This window comes from Mytilus trossulus, chromosome 3, assembly GCF_036588685.1.
Source record: "Mytilus trossulus isolate FHL-02 chromosome 3, PNRI_Mtr1.1.1.hap1, whole genome shotgun sequence".
NCBI classification, from domain to species: domain Eukaryota; kingdom Metazoa; phylum Mollusca; class Bivalvia; order Mytilida; family Mytilidae; genus Mytilus; species Mytilus trossulus.
The window spans coordinates 21070907-21091052 of NC_086375.1; the positions used below are offsets into that span (position 1 = coordinate 21070907).

The 20146-nt window shown below is 31.4% G+C and overlaps 3 protein-coding genes across 6 annotated transcripts in view; 2 read left to right on the forward strand and 1 right to left on the reverse strand.

The window, feature by feature from the left end:
- The window catches only part of LOC134710357 (crossover junction endonuclease MUS81-like), a 28262-nt gene extending 24334 nt beyond the window's left edge, over nucleotides 1-3928 (forward strand). For all 3 annotated transcript variants that reach the window (XM_063570702.1, XM_063570703.1, XM_063570704.1), the window contains 4 exons: nucleotides 196-321; nucleotides 2011-2114; nucleotides 2648-2731; nucleotides 3462-3928. In XM_063570702.1, the coding sequence (XP_063426772.1) occupies nucleotides 196-321; nucleotides 2011-2114; nucleotides 2648-2731; nucleotides 3462-3528 (381 nt within the window). In that variant the 3' untranslated portion in view covers nucleotides 3529-3928. The remainder of the gene's footprint in view (nucleotides 1-195; nucleotides 322-2010; nucleotides 2115-2647; nucleotides 2732-3461) is intronic.
- Nucleotides 3929-7187: 3259 nt separating this feature from the next.
- LOC134710360 (acylphosphatase-2-like) lies at nucleotides 7188-17693 on the reverse strand. The gene is made up of 4 exons (XM_063570707.1): nucleotides 17519-17693; nucleotides 15958-15974; nucleotides 12600-12709; nucleotides 7188-8945 (listed from the first exon to the last, which is right to left on the reverse strand). Exons 1-4 carry the CDS (start codon nucleotides 17583-17585, stop codon nucleotides 8822-8824), a joined length of 318 nt encoding a protein of 105 aa, XP_063426777.1. The 5' UTR covers nucleotides 17586-17693; the 3' UTR covers nucleotides 7188-8821.
- A 45-nt stretch (nucleotides 17694-17738) lies between these two features.
- LOC134710358 (proteasome activator complex subunit 4-like) overlaps nucleotides 17739-20146 on the forward strand; it is a 70257-nt gene continuing 67849 nt past the window's right edge. For both annotated transcript variants that reach the window (XM_063570705.1, XM_063570706.1), the window contains exons 1-2: nucleotides 17739-18024; nucleotides 19590-19730. In XM_063570705.1, the coding sequence (XP_063426775.1) occupies nucleotides 17831-18024; nucleotides 19590-19730 (335 nt within the window). In that variant the 5' untranslated portion in view covers nucleotides 17739-17830. The remainder of the gene's footprint in view (nucleotides 18025-19589; nucleotides 19731-20146) is intronic.

The following is a 20146-nucleotide window of genomic DNA, read 5'->3' on the forward strand; positions in this document are numbered from 1 at the left end:
TTGTAATCCAAATTAATCTTTATTTATGGTAAATATCTGTTAAGAGTCTGTCTTTTAAAAAAATATTGGAATATTATGTGATTAGCATAAAATAAGGAGATGAGTCATGATTATTTTCAATTTGAGACAAGGGAAAAAGATGTTTAAGTTTGCTTTTTATTTAGATATTTGAACAACCTTGTCTTTTATTTTCAGAACAAAACATTACATGCCTGTAGTGTTGATGAAATTCAAGAATATAACAAAATGTTTGATATCAATGACAGTGAACAAAAGCTCATCACATTTGAACATTTCAATGTAGGATCAGTAAAGTCTAAGGTAAATAAAAAAAGAACACTTTAAATGAACTTAATAAAACAGAATTTTGTCTTACCTGGGACTTTTCATTACAGAATGTGAGACATAAATATGTAAATCTAGAAATTGCGTTATCTACTTTTAAAAGCCTGATAATTTTAGAAAATAGAACTTGACAATCCTTGTTTTGTTTATAGATAGCATATAGTTGTCATTGACATTGTCAGATGTCCTTAATCTTATTTTCATTGCTCAAAGTTGAAATGAAGTTTTCTGAATGTTAGTTTGTATACATGCTATGAGTAAAAGAAAATGTATAAATTCATCTATATATTCTGTTATTTTGTACATGTCTTTCTCTTAAGAGTTTAAGAGCATACGATACAGTTACAGGGGAGGTAATGACGTTGCTAACGTAAAATGTTATTTTCGTGACGTCAAACTGTGATATATCGGGAAAAGATGTATTTTCGACTGATTGTTATCATTCAAACTGATTTAATTTGAAAACGAGTGCATGGACCCCTATATTTTAAAAAGAAATCTTGTTTCATTTTGCAGGGAGATTATGTGGACCAAATTTTATAAAACTGTTAATAGTGCATTTTTTTTTAATTTGGATAAATCTACATAAAAAAATGACCTTTTTTTTTCTCAATTCATGACCTTTGATAAATATGAGTTATTTCTGAATAGAAAATGCATTAAATTTTAGGATATTTATAAAATATAGAAATTTAACAAAAAAACAGTTTGTGTTTATCTTTTAAAACAAAAAAGTTGTGTCTTTCTTTCGAAAGGAAAAACACGGCCACAAATCCGAATTTTGAGGAAATATACAAAATTTTGACCTCATTTAACTCAAAAAGTAGCACATGATGGTATATTTTTCATTACATATTTGATTTTATCATACAAAAAATAGCCTATATGGAAATGTTCATCAAACTGTAAATACGGGATCAAAACTGTATCGTATGCTCATAGCCTCAAGCTTTTTCATTGTTTAAAGCTCATATAGTTTTGGTGCTTTGGTCATTTCCTAATTCTTATGAATAATATGCTACTGGTAACTCCAGTTAGGTTTATAGAATTATTGTAGTTAGATATGTTTCCTTATCAAACCTTAACTTTCATTAACTATCCTGGATTTTTACCAAACTTGGACAGAAGATTCTTTCAATAAAAAAATCGAGAGGAATATTATTATCAACTTTTTTCCTCATTTTTGTTGCCACTGCAATTAACATCAAAAGTAGGAGAGACGCTGGGTTCCGTGGAACCCTTTCATTTTTTTTAGAATAGAAAACTATTTATGTATATGAGCTGTTGAATCATTGTAAGTGATTCACTTGATCTTTACGTCATCTTTTCTATTCATTGTTCAACATTAAAATTTTGCCCTTGATAGATGTAGTATACTTATCATTTTATGTTGACTATATTCTGAAATACAGAGACATTATTCTGTTAAGGTTTTCATATTTTTACTAGTTTTAAATGATGAAATATATCAATAGTTGTGTAAAGAAATGTGACTATATAATCCAGTGTGAATTCAAATTTAATTTGTGCATATACATAGTGCAATTTTTTTTTTAATTGCATAAGAAAATTGATAGGTATAAAGTCATCTTTTTTTTTAAGAATAAAATTTTAAAGGCAATTTAACTAGATAGAGTAAACTATGTGTTAACTGTGTATTTATAGATATTGACAGTACAAGAAATGTTTGGTAAACAGCTGATACAACTGTACGGGATGTCTGCAGAGAAAGCTAAAGCTATCAGTGATAGATATAATACTCTGAAACAGTAAGTATATTGTTATGTACTTTAATCAATTTCTAGATGATTTATTCATGCTAACAATTAATTGGGCTAGTGTTTTCAAGATTTTGAATTCTGATTGCATTTTATGAAACTGCATTCTTTAATTCTGCACTCTATCTGCTGTTCATCAATCCCATTAATAAATACACACAAACAGTATTGAATTAACAGTTATGGAATAAAGCAGTTGATTTCAAAATGAAGGAGTCAAATTACTGAACAATTGAATCACCATTATTTTGCACATGGTTCATGATTTTGTGTTGATTGTTTATCAAGGTCATGATTGGTAAACTTCTGCACCAAAACCTGAATGTTAATTATCAGCCAAAAGTTTTGAAAGATAATCACAGAAAGATTTCTATTTGTCTACTACAAGTTCTGGATTAGTAAAAAATGGCCAAAGAGGACATCAATTTGTATATACAATGTATATGCATCCATTGGCTAAAATACCTTGAACATTATAATCACCAGATACTCGTTTGATATTACTCTTAATTTTTTCAATACAGGTTGTTGTACTCATATAATGAATGCAGAACAGAGAAGGATAAAGAATTAATGCTTAGTGGAATAAAATGTGGCAAGGCAATGAGGTATGTAGAAATTATTCAAATGTAACTTAGTTAAATTGGATTTTTGAAAAAAAATCACTTCTTACTTGATGATATGACAGAGGTACTGAACATAAGAATTATTATCATGGAACAGAAAAATACAAAAAAGCAGAGAATTCCTTAAATGAACCATACATTAGACAAATCATTAATAACAACTAAGTAATGGCTGTGCTGTGAAAATATATTTTCCATCTTATTGTTTTGGTACTAAGGGCCCTGGATATAGGTTTTTGAATAAATCTATGTCAATTTTCTGGAATATGTAAGTGAACAAAAATTGCCCTTGTTGGAATTAAATTGAATAAGTTATTATTTTTAAGCATATTCAAGTTACCTGTATTGTTTGTCAGTTCAATTATGAAACTTTCAAGAGTTAATTGGACTAAATAGTGTATGACATGATGAATATAGCAACAGCTGATTCAGTTGTAAACAAGCTTTTGTTTACAGTGTTGATTTTTTTTCCAATTGATTTCTTTTTTTAAGTTTTATTTAAGATTATGACTTAATCACTAATTTTCAAACTATATTTAGTATCGTAGTACACTGTACTTTTAGAAATTACATTGACCTAAAGGATACAGTCAATTTAGTTGCATTTTTTTTTTCTTTACCAATTAAAATAGGATGAATTACTTTGAAGAAATAAAACTGTTGTACAAATAGAATTATATGCATGTACTATGAAATTTAATTTCTTTTTTAGGAATTTGGGAGCATCACAGAGTCGTCAGATATATCAACTTTACTGTACCACAGGACCTTTAACCTAAAGAAATAGGACTAATTACTTAAAAGAAGTTTCAATATATTCTAGTCAAAATTACTGAGTTTATTTTTTTGCCTTGCCAGTAACAAAAGTTGCAGAAAGCAACATTTGGATTGTTTTTCTGGTAACAGCTCTGCCATCAACAATTGTTAAGTTTTTTGCTTAAGTTAGTTTGATAGGATTTTCTTGTGGCAGATCAATGGTACCTTTTATGAAATTGCAGTATTATGAGAACATATCAGTTGGATGACTATTTTGAGGCCCTGTCCCCTAGGACATGGTCCAGTGACTTTCAATTAATTAACAATTTTCAATGTTGATAAGTTTTTATGCTCAAGTATAAATGATTATGAACTACTTACAGTAAAAACGATATTTTCTATTAAATTACTTTACTGTCTGCACATTTCAGTTTGTCAACCATTTTAAGGCCCTGCCCAAAAGACTGAATTAATAAGCAATGTTGCTGTCCATCAGCTTGTTTTTTTATGCCCCTGCAAATGAAACATGTTGTTCCCTGTCCCTCCTTTCTTCCGTTCCATTATGGGTAAAATTGAGAATGGAAATGGGGAATGTGTCAAAGAGACAACAACCCGACCAAAATAAAAAACACAACAGCAGAAGGTCACCAACAGGTCTTCAATGTAGCGAGAAATTCCCGCACCCGGAGGCGTCCTTCAGCTGGCCCCTAAACAAATATATACTAGTTCAGTGATAATGAACGCCATACTAATTTCCAAATTGTACACAAGAAACTAAAATATAAATAATACAAGACTAACAAAGGCCAGAGGCTCCTGACTTGGGACAGGCGCAAAAATGCGGCGGGGTTAAACATGTTTGTGAGATCTCAACCCTCCCCCTATACCTCTAACCAGTGTAGAAAAGTAAAAGCATAACAATACGCACATTAAAATTCAGTTCAAGAGAAGTCCGAGTCTGATGTCAGAAGATGTAACCAAAGAAAATAAACAAAATGACAATAATACATAAATAACAACAGACTACTAGCAGTTAACTGACATGCCAGCTCCAGACTTCAATTAAACTGACTGAAAGATTATGATTTCAACATATGAACATCAGGCACAATCCTTCCCGTAAGGGGTTTAGTATCATACCATCATAACATATATGAGAAGAACATAACCCGTGTCATGCCAACAACTGTTTTTAGAATAAATGTGTTTAGTTCGTGTACATAGTTATTCCTCATAACTCCTGTTACAGTTTGGATGCTAGGAAGTTTTCACTTTGCTGGCAGTTTGTACATAGATTGAATGTGTGCATGTGGTCAGGTTTTTGATCTTTATTAATTTTTGCTCTTTTGGGAGATAGTTGAACTTTGTCATTTTGGAGTATAAGCATGCAAAAGGGGTGTATTGCGTTTCCGGATAACTCCTCCTTCAGTTTGAATGCTAGGAAGTTTTCACTTTGCTGGCTGTTTGTTCATATATTGAAGGCGGCAGTGTTAGCTAACTTCTTAAAAGCTTTATAGTTAAGAAGGTGGAAGACCTGGATGCTTCATACTTTGTATATGGATGCCTCATGTTACAAATTTTCCGTCAGTCACATGTCCAATGTCCTTGACCTCATTTTCATGGTTCAGTGACTACTTGAAAAAAAGTTCAGATTTTTTTAATATTAAATTTTCTCTTATAAGTAATATGATAACTATATTTGGTATGTGCGTACCTTACAAGGTCCTCATGCCGTCAGACAGTTTTCACTTGACCTCGACCTCATTTCATGGATCAGTGAACAAGGTTAAGTTTTTGTGGTCAAGTCCATATCTCAGATACTTTAAGCAATAGGTCTAGTATATTCGGTGTATGGATGGACTGTTAGGTGTACATGTCCAACTAGCAGGTGTCTTCTGACAGTGACCTCATATTCATGGTTCAGTGGTTATAGTTAAGTTTTTGTGTTTTGGTCTGTTTGTCTTATACTGTATGCAATAGGTCTCCTATATTTGGTGTATGGAATGATTGAAAGGTGTCTAGCTGGCAGGTGTCATCTGACCTTGACCTCATTTTCAAAGTAAGTTCTGGAGTTTTGGTCTTTTTTTCTAATACTAATTGCAATAGGTCAATTATATTTGGTGTATGGAAATATTTTATGATCTATTTGTCAGTCGCGCAGGTTTTATTTGACCTTGACCTCATTTTCACGGTTCATTGCTCAGTGTTAAGTTTTTGTGTTTTGGTCTGTTTTTCTTATACTGTATGCAATAGGTCAACTATACTTGTTGTATGAAAGAATTGTTAGCTGTACATGCCTGCCTGGCATGGTTCATTTGACCTTGACCTTTTTTTATGGTTCATTGGTCAATATTTAGTTTTCTTGATTAATTAAGTTTATGTGACAGTTGTAATATAGCTTTATATTTAGGACTATCAACATTATATCAATGATTAGTAAAGAAGGCGAGACATTTCAGCATTAGCATTCTTTGTTTTTAGTATTTAATTGTATAAGAGGTCCTCTTGCAGTGTACCATCAACCTTTGTGCTCCGATTCACAACTTTGTATTTTAAAATAAAACTGCATCTTCTGGGGCATCAATTGCGTCTCCCATACACAATAATCTCTCTTTGTATAAAGATGCCTTATGTTTTGAAGTTTCTGTCCTGCATGTCAATTGTCCTTGACAACAGACTAAATGAAAAAAAAAAGTTAAAAGATTTTTTGTAATGTTAATTTCTCTCTAATTTTGAGCAATCAGATACCATGCTATTTTTGGTAGGTGCGTAACTTGCAAGGTCTTCCTGTCCTTCAGATAGTTTTCACTGAAAGTCAACCTCATTTCATGTATCAGTTAACAAGGTTAAGTTTTGATGGTCAGTTCATATCTCAGATACTATAAGAAATAGGTCTAGTATATTGGTGTATGGAAGGACTGTAAGGTGTATATGTCCAACTGGCAGGTGTCATATTTTTTGTCATCAATTGAAATTGGGGTTGTTGGAAGATCTTTGATAGTATATAATAAATAGGGAGATGTGGTATGATTGCCAATAAGACAACATCCAACAGAAACCAAATGATGCAAATTTTAGTAACTTCAAGTCATAACACATCTTCTTATGTTTCTGTAAGACCTGTTTTCAGATTCTAGTAACTTCAAGTCATACATGTACCACATCTTCTTATGTTTATGTAAGACCTGTTTTCAGATTCTAGTAACTTCAAGTCATACATGTACCACATCTTCTTATGTTTATGTAAGACCTGTTTTATGTATAAAACAACAAACCAAAAACAAATATGACTTTATACAGCAACATACACGGAATAACAGACTCTTTACTTTGAACAGACATATATACTAGATAATGTTATTGCGAACACAATGAAAGTTTTCCACAGTGCCATCTCTATCTTTCTTGCTGCATTGAAGACCCATTAGTGGCCTTTGGCTATTTTCTGCTCTCTGGTTGGGTTGTTGTCTCTGACATACTCCCCAGGTCCATTCTAAATTTGAGACTGCTACACAGGTGGTAGCTCTGGATTTGGAGGGGAACCAAAACAACAAATGTTAATGTGAACAATTTAATATCTGTTGTATTTTTGAAATGGTTCAATGTAAAATTGTTTCCCATAGCAATGGCCTTTGATTTCAGATTGGCACTAAAATGTAGGAAAAGAAGATAACATCCTGAGTTTCTTTTTGTAGTATCTTTACAGCAGTGTGTATTGAGGAGCAGTTGACTTATATTTCCTCAAAGTTTCTATCATAAAACTTAAGTTCCTTAGGAGCAAAATCCTATAAATACACACTTTTGAACATTTTAAGAATTCACCTCATCTGATATTTAATTATTATGTATTGACAAATTTTAAAAGCAGCTTTTTGTATCAATAAATCAATCTATCTTTGGCACCAAAATCAAAATTCAAGATTTGCCCAATCTTATGTGGCATAATTATCTATATGTTTTCTGTGACGCAACTCCAGAAAGATGTTATCTACAAAGATTCTTAAAAATCTCAGCATTTTGGACTTCCGGGAGTTGCTCAAACACAATAAACTATAAAAAAAACTTTCATCTATAAAAGTGGAAAAAAACTTTAATAAAATATAAAAACATTGTATAAATATATAAGTGAACATAACAGTAAAATGAACACCACTTGTCTCAACTATAATACTGTAGGTTTACCTTAAAATAATGTGTATACCAGATTTAAGAAGCATTTCAACATGTTTCTAAATCTGTTGTACATATACCTGTAATGCATTTGTGATTTTTGACAGAATATTTCATATCATTTCCTTTTACTATTTCAAGAGAAAAATGTACAAGTTAGATCAGAAATCAATATAAGGTACATTTGTTAATAAAACTCTGATATGTATATGTTTTAAACATGACATAAATATAGAAATTAAATTCACTTTCACATTATAAAATAAGTTATAACTAACCCAGCCAACAAATGCTTCACAGACAAATACAAATGTAATACCAAATGCATGTACAACAAACACCATGACAACAGTAAAGAAAAAATGTTCATATTAAAAAAAGCATATTTCACTATAACATATGCTTGTTATTTTTTTTTGGACATACCTACAAAAATGCAAAACATATTATGAAAACAATTGACAAAAAAAGCTTAAGATGTAGAAGTTCTGGTTTGAGAAACAAAACAAAAAACAGTCTTCATGTAGGCTTTGAACTAATGTCAAAATTGGTAGTGATCTTTCTCCTTTTACAAGTTGTTTCAAGCCAAAAGTCAGCAAATGAAATCAAACCAAATGTTAAAGTCATTGTAACTTTTAACATTTAACCTTTTGATTCATAGAGATTCGCAGAGATTCAATAATAACAGAGTTAATTTATACACACGTATATGCAAAACATCACAGAAACACCAAAAGATGATGTACGCCAAAATATAAAAAAGTTTCCTTTAAGTTTGGTAAAGGTAGGATACCTATGATTTAAAGATGTACCATCTTTTATCCAAAAAGTCAACAATCCTCTTTTCCCAAAAGGCCAACATAAACCACAACCTTATCACTATCTGTGGCCAATACTGCCCATCACAAACATTTTTACAAAATGTTGACATCAGAGAAAATGTCTTGAAGCAGCAATGCAAAAGTGGTTGTTTTATGACATCAACAAAAAGCTGTTGGGACATAAGAAACAGATCATTTATGACAATGTTTCAATCATAAGTGATTTTCAGTCAAACATACATTGATAAGTCACAAAAACCATTTTAAAGATCACCTAACACACTGGAATTTGAACAAATACATCACAAAACAGATTTATCCTTTGTTACCAGTCTCCACCGGACACAGAAAATCTTTTGTAGTCTTTTTGTACTAGTTCTCTTTCATTGGTAAAAACTGCTCTAGTTATTTGACTCATGGGACTGCCTACTTTGCTGACAAAATGTTTCCTGAAAACAAGGGAATACTATACATATTTGTTCTGTAGTACATTAAAACTAGAAAACTGACTAATCTGAAAGGTCATAACTTACAAATACTGTGAAAAGTAAAAACACAAAAATACCGAACTCCGAGGAAAATTCAAAAAGGAAAATCAAAAATCAAAAGGCAAAATCAAAAGTCCAAACACATCAAACGAATGGGTAACAACTGTCATATTCCTGACTTGGTACAGGCATTTTCTAATGTAGAAAATGGTGGATTGAACCTGGTTTTATAGCTAGCTAAACCTCTCACTTATATGACAGTCGCATCAAATTCCATTAAATTGTCAACGATGCATGAACAAAACAAACATACTCAAAGAGTAAAAATGTCAAAAATAGGGGTACAACAGTCAATATTGTGTTATCATCTTAATATCTCTACATAAACAACAAATGTAACAAAGAAGCACAAAAAAGCATACATTAATTTAACATTCTCATTTTGCTTTTCTTATACGGCTGAATTTATCTATGTAAAGTCTACCCATAATGATAGAAGGTTTCATTACTGGTTTAAAAATGCGCGTATGAAATTCGCACAGGTAGACATAAAAATAATTTTGTCGTATGACGGCATACACAAATGAAGACTTACGTAAAGTTTATATAACAAAAACAGACTTAACAGTAAAAGTAATAATAATAGATAAAATAATGGTGTGCTTTAAAGTATGACGGGATACATAAGTACAGTTTCACGTCAAATATGCTGAATTCATCTATGTAAAGTCTACCCATAAATGATAGAAGGTTTTCATTACTGGTGTAAAATAGCGCGTTTGAAATTCGCACAGGTAGACATAAAAATAATTTTGTCGTATGTCGGCATACATAAATACAGACTCACGTAAAGTAGATATACCAAAAACCAGACTTAACAGTAAAAGTAGTAATAATAAATAAAATAATGGTGTGGTTCAAAGTATGACGGGATACATAAGTACAGTTTCACGTCAAATGTATATCATGAAAAACAGACTAAACAGAAAAAGTAGTATTATTGAATAAAATAGTTTTGTCATTCATAGTATTCAAGATCCTTAAGTAAAAGTAATATCAATCAATGAAATAATTTTGCCGTTCAAAGTATGTGGTTTACATAACCACTGAGTCACTTCAAATGATTATCTAAAAAAGACTTATAAAAGAATTCTATAATACGTAATTAAGATGATAACAAACGTCAGTACGCAAAACCTACCCTTCAAGACCATCTTGTATTATTTGTGAGGGACACTAAAACATGTAAAACAAGTATGTATTTTGGTGGCCTTTCGAAAGATACAGCTGATGGATAATTTTTGGGACACATAAATAAAGGATTGCACATGCATATGTTTAATTTCAATTCTCTTGAAACCCGGCATAAAAAATATGTTTCTTAGAATTTGGACTGCCATTTGAACTACAAATGATGAGACCATTATGAGGATAAAGAAAATATTCCCCTAGTATAACAACACTTGTTTTTATCTGTAAATACATATTTATGTCTTTTAGTTTTATTGCCTTGTTTAGCTACCATTTCATTGATGTTTACCGACATATCTTTTTAATTTGATTAAAGAGACACCAGCAGATGAATTCATGTTCAGTGATTTGACTCAAATTCTCATATTTGATTAATAACTTAATAAAACACATATCCAAATCACAATAAGTCTGAAATAAACAGTTACCAAAGCATATACTAGATAATATGTATCAGACTTTCGTGTGTATTTTAGTCTATACAGCGTCTACTTAACTATTTAGATGACCTTTGAAAACTGACAATGACACAACACTATATAAATATAACTAGATAGGAACCTGGTGCAATTGGATTTTTCTATGTTTGTTTGATTTCATGTGATAGGTTAAAAAAATAAATTAATTATTATTTCTACAGTATACGCATGAGGATTTTTAGGATCGAATCAATCAATCAAATGATTTAGCTACTACATGTAGTATGTTTCACATTCAATGTTAACATTCTTTTCCTTTTAATAACTGATCCAATAACATATGTGTAATCCATCTCTAGCTAAGGGGTTAAATCGTATGTCCTATGAATAGGGATTCAATGAGGTGGAATTATTGTATTTGTAAATAACTCAACATTGATGTTTTTTAGCTTATTGATAATTTTGACAAAATTGAATCATACTCGGTGCTAAAAGTAAATGATAATAAATTTCACTATTTCACTTTCATTAATGATTGAACAAACAAAATCATATTATTTTTTTTTTAAATATAACTAATGGCTAGTGCATCTTTAAAATCTGATCTTTCACTTTGCTCAAATAGATTTGTTTGCAACTTCTTTAAGATCAGCAAATCATTTGTAGTGACACAAAACATTATGTTAATAGTCTATTGACAGTTGCATAAATTTGTCTTCCCATTCTAACTTTTTAAATAGATCCAATCCTAATTTGTTATTTATAAACATAAATAAAACAATCTTTCCTGATTCGCTTAGTTTATGAATCTTCACAATCAGGTTGGTTCACAAAATCTGAAAAATTGTCAGCATGGTTATGATATGATAAACCAGTAGTTGCAACCTTTATTTTCTTGGCTTTAATACATTGCTCTCTTGGGGGTCTCATTGGGGGGTTCCGATCCCTGATCCTGATTACTGTTTTGTCAGATTCCTGTATCCCGCTTACACTATGTGCGTAAGCAATTCTCATTTTTTTGTCATTTCCCGGGTCCTGCTATACCTCATTCCCCGTTTTCACGACACAATAATTTGGTTTTCATGTATCACGCTTACAAATAATCAGCAATCCCCGTGTCATGCTTAGACCCCAATGAGACCCACTCATTTCAGTACCAAAGTTTCAAAAGTGAAACTAAGTCAACAGTGGCTACATTGAGTGAGTATTCAAGGTACTGGCATACAAACTAAGTCAACAGTGGCTACATTGATTTGGTATTCAAGGTACCAGAATACAAATTAAGTCAACAGTGGCTACATTGACTTGGTATTCAAGGTTACGGAATACAAACTAAGTCAACAGTGGCTACATTGACTTTGAGAGCCGTGGTGTAGTGGTTAGTGCATCTGACTACTAACACAAAGGTTCCTGGTTCGATTCCCGTTCGGGATGAAAATTTCAGGAACTCAATTTTCGGCACTCCCTTGACACCATTTGCGAGTATGGTCTTAAGGAAACGATGATAGTCCGTCGGAAGGGGACAATAAATGGCTGACCCGTGTTGAGAGAGAGCCATATCTCTTGCACGTTAAAGACACCCTTGTAGATTTCGAAAAAGAGTAGGCTAATGCAGCTACAAGGCAGCACTCGCACCCGCAAAGTGGAAAGGGATTAATATAAGTTGCAAAACTTGTTTCCCAATCCACTATAAATAAATATGTTTAAACTAAACTAAACTAAACTAAATTGACTTTGTATTGCAGGTACCAGAATACAAACTAAGCTGGACCACATAAAACAAGAAACAGCATTTCAGTAATTATTTTCATAAGACAACAGATGGATTCCAAAAAATCACATGGACTTTGGTTAAATTATCTACTTTGAAAATTAGAGAAAATTGATTCACTAAAATAAAATGTTGTTCAAATACAATAGTTGTTACTACAAAATGTCTACATACATTTCATTAACTTGAGACTGGGTTCCTTGAAATGTTCCCTTGACAGTTCCTGCTTCTGTATTCATCACCCAGCCTACTACTCCTACTGATTGTGCTTTATCTAATGTATACTAAAATATAAAAGTGTTTTCTTGATATACTTGATCATTTATAAAATAGATAGCTAAAATTATAAACTGTACAGATACAGATTACAATACTTTGAAGATTACAGACAAAATTTTCATCATTGTTCATCAATCCTATTGAAATTTTGCAATTATTTGGGTTTTTTGTTGAGTCTTCGACTTTAGTTGAAAAAGCAAGACTAAGCGATCCTACATTCCTTGGGCGTCGGCGTCCACATTCATTACCTTCAGTCTGCAGTTAAAGTTTTTAAACATTTATTAGATTCATAAACTATCCTGCATTTTCACCAAACTTGGACAGAAGTTTCTTACAATCAAAAGATAGAATCAACAGGAATATGTTATTGACTTATTTTCTCATTTTTGTTTAGCCTGTGATTAATAGAAAGAGTGGATTTAAAGACACTGGGTTCCCTGGAACCCTTATGAATTTTATTTTTAAATTAAAACATACATTTAAAAGAGCTTTAATTTAAGCATTGCCCTTTTGCCAGTTATTTAAGTCAAACACATTTTTTTTTTATCAATTTCAATAGTTAGAATGTTGAAAATGTCAGAAATATTTTTTTAATATTTGAATCTATTTTAATATTGAACAGATTGAAAATATATTACTAAGGCCATAGTTATTATATTTTTAGTTTTACGAAATTTTTTGACAAAACCAATGGGTAGGAGGATGAAAAAAAAAAAAAAAAAAACTGCTGCTGCTGCTGATTTTTTTTTTAATACCAACCGTCAATATCAAAATTTTTTTTTTTTTATTTCACCAGGAGATTTTCTACTAGTGTAACAACTATTTTTTTTTCCTGACAAGGTTTGAATTGAAAATCAATGTGCAACAACTAACTAAATCACCAAGAGCATAAATTTAGATTCTTTCATGCAGTTATGAACTAAAATTTATTTATTTTTGCATGAAAAACACTGGGTCGGAGGAGAAAAAAAATAAATAAAAATCAACATTTTTAATTTTATTTTTTTTCCTATTTGGCAAAAATTAGGGTAGGAGGGTTCGTAAAAATAAAAATAAAAAAACTACGGCCTAATATAGAATAAACACAAAATCACATGCAGTTTTAAGAGTAAATGCATTCTTTTACTCCATTCTTTTAATCAGGTATAATAATCAATGAGTCTTACAAAAAAAATAAAGCGTACAAGTGAATAAACTAGACAAATAACAATATCTATTGTATTTTTCCATTCGGACAATAGAACAGACAGAAGTTAAAACCTTGACCAAGAATTCAATACTGTATCATAAAACAAGAGGCCGTCATGATGACAGCAAACCGGATTTATTAACATTTATTTGTGTCCTGGCAATATCACAAAAACCTTAACTGATGAACGGTGAAAGTGAAAATCATTAATATCAAATTTGACCTCCATTTTGCCATCAGTACCAACATATTAAAATTTGAAAAGCTCAGGTTGAATGATACATGAGTAAATGCAACAACATGAATGGAAACGCCATTTTTCGATCTTTCAAGAACCATAACTCCTGAATGTTCAGTCTTCAAAATCAACATTATTGAACTTGACCTCCATTTCGTCATCAGTAACAACATATTTAAATTTGAAAAGCTTTGGTGGAACAGTTCATGAGTAAATGCACAGACACAACTGGAAACACCATTTTTCAATCTTTCAAGAACCATAATTCCTGAATGGTAAAAGTCAAAATTGTCATTATTGAACTTGACCTCCATTTTGTCATTAGTGACAACATATTAAAAATTGGGAAGCCCTGGTTAAACTGTTCATGTTTAAATGCACAGACACAACTGGAAACACCATCTTTCAATCTTTCAAGAACCATAATTCCGGAACAGTGAAAGTCAAAATCATCATTATTGAACTTTACCTTTATTTTGTTGTCAGTAACAACATATTAAAATTTTAAAAGCTTCGGTTGAACGGTTCATGAGTAAATGCACAGACATCATTTGGTTGCAGCCCGCCCTACTGGCTGCCCAACTTCCTGACCGCCGTACATCCCCAAATCAACAACCGACATTTGTAAAATTTCTAGAACATAACTAAGCTTCAAATAAATAGTTTTTGCTTAACATACAACATTGGCTAGAGGTATGGGGAGGTTTGAGATATCAAAAAACATGTTTACGGTGACCTATAGTTGTTAATGTCTGTCATTTTGGTCTTTTGTGGATAGTTGTCTCATTGGCAATAATACCTAATCTTCTTTTTTATAGTAACCCCGCCACAATTTTGAGCCTGTCATACTTAGTCAGGAGCCTCTGGCCTTTGTTAGTCTTGTATGATTTGTAATTTTAGTTTCTTGTGTATAATAGCATAGGTTCAGATTCCCGTATGTTACACGTCATCTAATGAGATGCAGATTTTATAGCTATTCTTATCTCTGAAAACCCGGATGTTGCGGACAAACACTCAGCATGATTGTATTACTTTAACTTATAACATGTACAGCAGTAATGCATATCAATTTGTAAAATTGGAAAGAAAACATTTATTTTACATTGTGTTTAACTATATTAATATATAATGATTAAAAATAAATTAACAAAATTTTAAAAGAGAGTTTGCAAAAAATTTTGTTGCAAAGGGTACTTTTCTTTTTCTTTTTATATATATAGGGAATTATGTAAGAGGACTTTGTGTGGGTTTCTTTTCAAAGAGTATACGTTCCATTACTATTTTAAACTCATATTTCAACCAAAAAAGAATATTCTTCGATACTTTTTTTTTTCTCTATATAGACAACAAGCCTTTAAGTGTATATATTGTTATATAAACATTCAGAAATGTTTCTAATTATACAAGAATGTTGAATCAGTCTTTACTAAATCATATTTAATTAAAATTATAAAAGACCAAACAGTTACTATTTCATATAATTTCCTATATTAATTGTTTGTTTAATACAGTAACACTACTGGTATGGGATAAGTTTGTCCGCAAGTGAGACTGATTAATCAGTGAGAAGATAAGGTTAACTATAAATAGAACAATCAGATAATCTGAACCTATGCTATTGGAAGTTTAGTATGATGTCTATTATCACTGAACTAATATACAAAATGTACATAGTATTTGTTTAGTGCCAGCATAAGTACGCTTCTGGATTCTTGCTACATTGAAGACCCATTGATGGCCTTCAGCTGTTGTCTGCTCTATTGTTGGGTTGTTGTCCCTTTGACACATTCCCCATTTCCATTCTCAATTTTAGCATCTTAACTTACCTGTCGAAAAAAAACACCTGAAATTATTAAAGAAACATTTGTTATAACATTCAAATCAAAGATAAATAGGAAAAATTTAAAGGTGTCTGTCATGTCTGTTTGCCAATGTAACAACCATCCATTAGAGACCAAATGACTGTAAACTATATAACTCAAAGCACTTACTGCCTTTAACAATTACAAAAATTCATTCAAACAAAATACAACATATCTTACATTTTTTCTTCATAATGAAAATATGTAAATTGCTAAAAATTAATTAGAACTTGCAAATTGGTTATTAAATTCTTAACCACTGGGAATCAACAGATTACAGGAAAATTTGTGAGTAACACTATATGTATGCATATGACATGTGCACAACTACTAGATTGATCTCTTTGATCTTTACAATTTTCGCCATATCTCACACATTTGCTTCATAACTTGACAGAACTTAATCAAGTTAGATGTATGTCATGTTTGTATTTCTCATACATGTCATATACATATATTATATACATTCTATAAACCATGTTTTTTTACAGTCTAATTGTATAGTAATTGTGTATTGATTTTCTATATTATCTATGCTTTACCCTTATACATTTATTCATATTTTGAGTGGTATACGATTTAAAATGGTTTATATTTTAAAGATGTTGATTGTATTATCTGGTTCTGTCTTGGCCTATTATAGTATTTTTGACAGTGTTGTTTTCTAATATGTCTCTTAATTAATGTCTAATCTTATGTACTTGTATATATAATATAAATTAATGTGATGAAAGCTATTTAAATATATACATATATTATGAAATCATAATCTTTCAGTCAGTTTAATTGAAGTCTGGAGCTGGCATGTCAGTTAACTGCTAGTAGTCTGTTGTTATTTATGTATTATTGTCATTTTGTTTATTTTCTTTGGTTACATCTTCTGACATCAGAATCGGACTTCCCTTGAACTGAATTTTAATGTGCGTATTGTTATGCGTTTACTTTTCTACATTGGTTAGAGGTACATGTATAGGGGGAGGGTTGAGATCTCACAAACATGTTTAACACCGCCGCATTTTTGCGCCTGTCCCAAGTCAGGAGCCTCTGGCCTTTGTTAGTCTTGTATTATTTAAATTTTTGTTTCTTGTGTACAATTTGGAAATTAGTATGGCTTTCATTATCACTGAACTAGTATATACTTGTTTAGAGGCCAGCTGAAGGACGCCTCCGGGTGCGGGAATTTCTCGCTACATTGAAGACCTGTTGGTGACCTTCTGCTGTTGTTTTACTATTTGGTCGGGTTGTTGTCTCTTTGACACATTCCCCATTTCCATTCTCAATTTTACATGTAGGGCGCTTTAATTGGAAATAAAATAGTTATCCTTATTTTCTTTTGCATGGTGGGCTTTTAACTGGTAATAAAATATAACTTATCTTTATATTCATTTTTTTGTTGAAATGAAACTAATCTGAATTTTTAACCTTGATTTGGACCTATACTTCTACTACTATATCCTACTAAAAAGACTAGAAAACTGGGCCCCAAAATAATATATCTGATAAAAATAATTTAGGCAATTCATACCTTGGACACTTCCGTATATTTCATAATCCACCGATGAGAATCTTCCAGAATCTGACATTGCTGTCATGTGATATTTCAGAACAGGATGACTTGGTTATTTTGAGCTCTATTTTTTGTGTTTGGCAAAGTGAAAATGAAAGTGAAGGGGATTGTCGTTCCTGTTCACAGGTGATATCTTTCTTAAACAATTTTTGATTGGATCAATCATTAGGGATTATCCAATCATACTTCGTCTTTCTTAAATAACCCAAAATGGATCCAACTGTAGCAAGTCATCCTGAATAGTATCAAATTTTAAGCTTTTCTCTAAGAATGGACGAGAGAGAAAAGATTTTGGGGTTTCTCCCACAAAAGGAGAAAATTTACAACAAGTATTTACCATATGCAGACAATCTTGATGTTGAATCAAATGCTGTGTTTGCGGAAATCAAGGCCAACCTTGGAAAATCTGTTGCCTTGAGAGATATTAAAACAGGTGCTAACCACTGGAGTGGACAATTAACTAGGTAATATATGACTTGATTAAGATCTATTTACTTTCAGCAAAGAAAACACAATTAGCATTACATAATGATTAAGTTTTAAAACGGTCTCATTCAGAGCTGTCATTGTATTCTGTATTCATTGTCAAATCTTACACCATATTGGTGTAATGGTGGTCACTTTGTTTACTTGTTTATTCTATCTATTTGGGGAAATTGGTTGACTTTAAAATTACTTATAGTTCTGCAACTCTTTCTTCCGAGACCGGCCATGAAATTATCCTTGTCAGGACTTCCTGTTCTGGCACGTGCCCGGCCGGGCTCGTTGTCCCTAGGAACTATAAGTATGACATCATTCATTGGTTCAGGGCAGTCTAAACTAGGATTTAAAATGAGCAGACGCTCATACTTTGGTTTGCGATGGAAACCTTATTTATACAAGTAGACTAGCCACCACCGTATTGTAGTATATTTATTCATGTAATCGTATGTTCAACCATAAAGTAAGTCTTCAAATAAACATCTTGTTTATATTCTGACACATAGTTTTACGTACTTTGTCCAATATCCCAGAACTTGGGTAGACAACGGGAAAACGAAGCCAGTGGAAACTTCCACTCCTGTTAACTTAAGCTTTATTTAGAGTTGGCAAAGTATACAAACAGAGACAACATAAGCCTATATAGTTTACCACCTATTATTATACTACATATAATACAATACTTTTTCGCAAACCATTTAATATAAACCATGGACATGTAATCTGATAAAACTTCATACGTCATTATTAGTTTCCATGCTTTTTAGAATGCATTATTATGTCACAATTTCCATTGAAAAAGCATGCATAGTATGAATTCATATGACATACTAAAATATATGATCTGACAATACAGTAATACGGATTATTCCAACAAATTTTGTTTGTCATTTAGTTTATATCAAAAAGTTAAATGCATGAAATTACTGGACGATCAAAATAAAGAATGAGCATGTTGAGAGTAGTAGGTAGGCATTTTTTTTAATTTTTTTTTTCAAAAGAAGAAATTGAAGTATCAGATGTTTATAAGTCTTCATGCCTATTTGATTAAAAAAAAACTTCTTCAAATCAGGATAATAAAAGAATTTGAGTACCTTTTTTCTGGGTAGGTAGCATTTGGGCAAACAACCCTATTATTTGTTATGGCCTAAACTATCACTTGAATTGGTTACACAGGTTAAATCACCTTTTGTTGTGCAGATTTTTGTTGTCCATGTCAATCAATACAGTTCACTATATTTATTTTAGGACTACAGGAACAATAAAAAATGCATAGCACAATTTAGTTTATACTATTCTTGATCTTAAAATTCATTTAAATTTTATTCATGTCCAGCTACAAAATGTATATTTGCAAATAGATTATGGTGAATCTGAAAAATTTCCGAAAACATATCAATATGAAAGAAAGAGAAATTAATAAAATTCTATATATAAATAAAAATATAAATGTAATCATATGGAATTTATTTTAATGCAAGTTTCAGTATTGCATGATCTTATTTCCATTTATTTTTTTTAGTTTATTTGATTATTGTACATGTTGTAGGTACATAAAGTTAAATGGAATGAAGTTTTGTAAAGAAGATCACCTAGCATTAATTAACTTGATGTATGAACTAGTTGTGATGCCTGAACTTGAGTTGTCGTTAGTACAGAAGTTTGCGGCGATGTTGATTAATCTGCTTAAGTAAGTATCGTCTGTTAAACTTTGTATTAAGTTGAAGTATTAAGTTATTACACATGCTGTCAGGCACTCTGTCATGACAGGTAGACACAATTGATAAGGACATCACATTCAGGGGCAGATCAAGCCATTTTCAAAAGAGAATTCCCAACCAAGGATAAAGGGGGTGAGGGGTCCAACCATACATGTATGTCCCCATTCAATTGACAGTCCCCAAAAAAGGAGGAGTTTCATACCTGTCAACCTGTGACGATGAAAATGCAGGTCATGACCTGCATTGAAGAATCAAATCTCAGGTCATAACGCGTACAAACTTTTTCGAAACTGAATTTCAGTATTTATGGAACATTTTCTTATAATTTTTATCAAAGATACCAAAACATCAATGCATGTTCACTTGGTAAATATTTTATTTTTAT

Excerpts from the sequence above, each read along its gene's own strand:
- LOC134710360 (XM_063570707.1), bottom strand. The coding sequence starts at position 17,585 with ATGACAGCAATGTCAGATTCTGGAAGATTCTCATCGGTGGATTATGAA. Across the intron at positions 8,946-12,599 it reads CAGTCTCAAGTTAATGAAAT|GAAACATTTTGTCAGCAAAG; the intron begins GTATGTAGACAT and ends CCTTGTTTTCAG.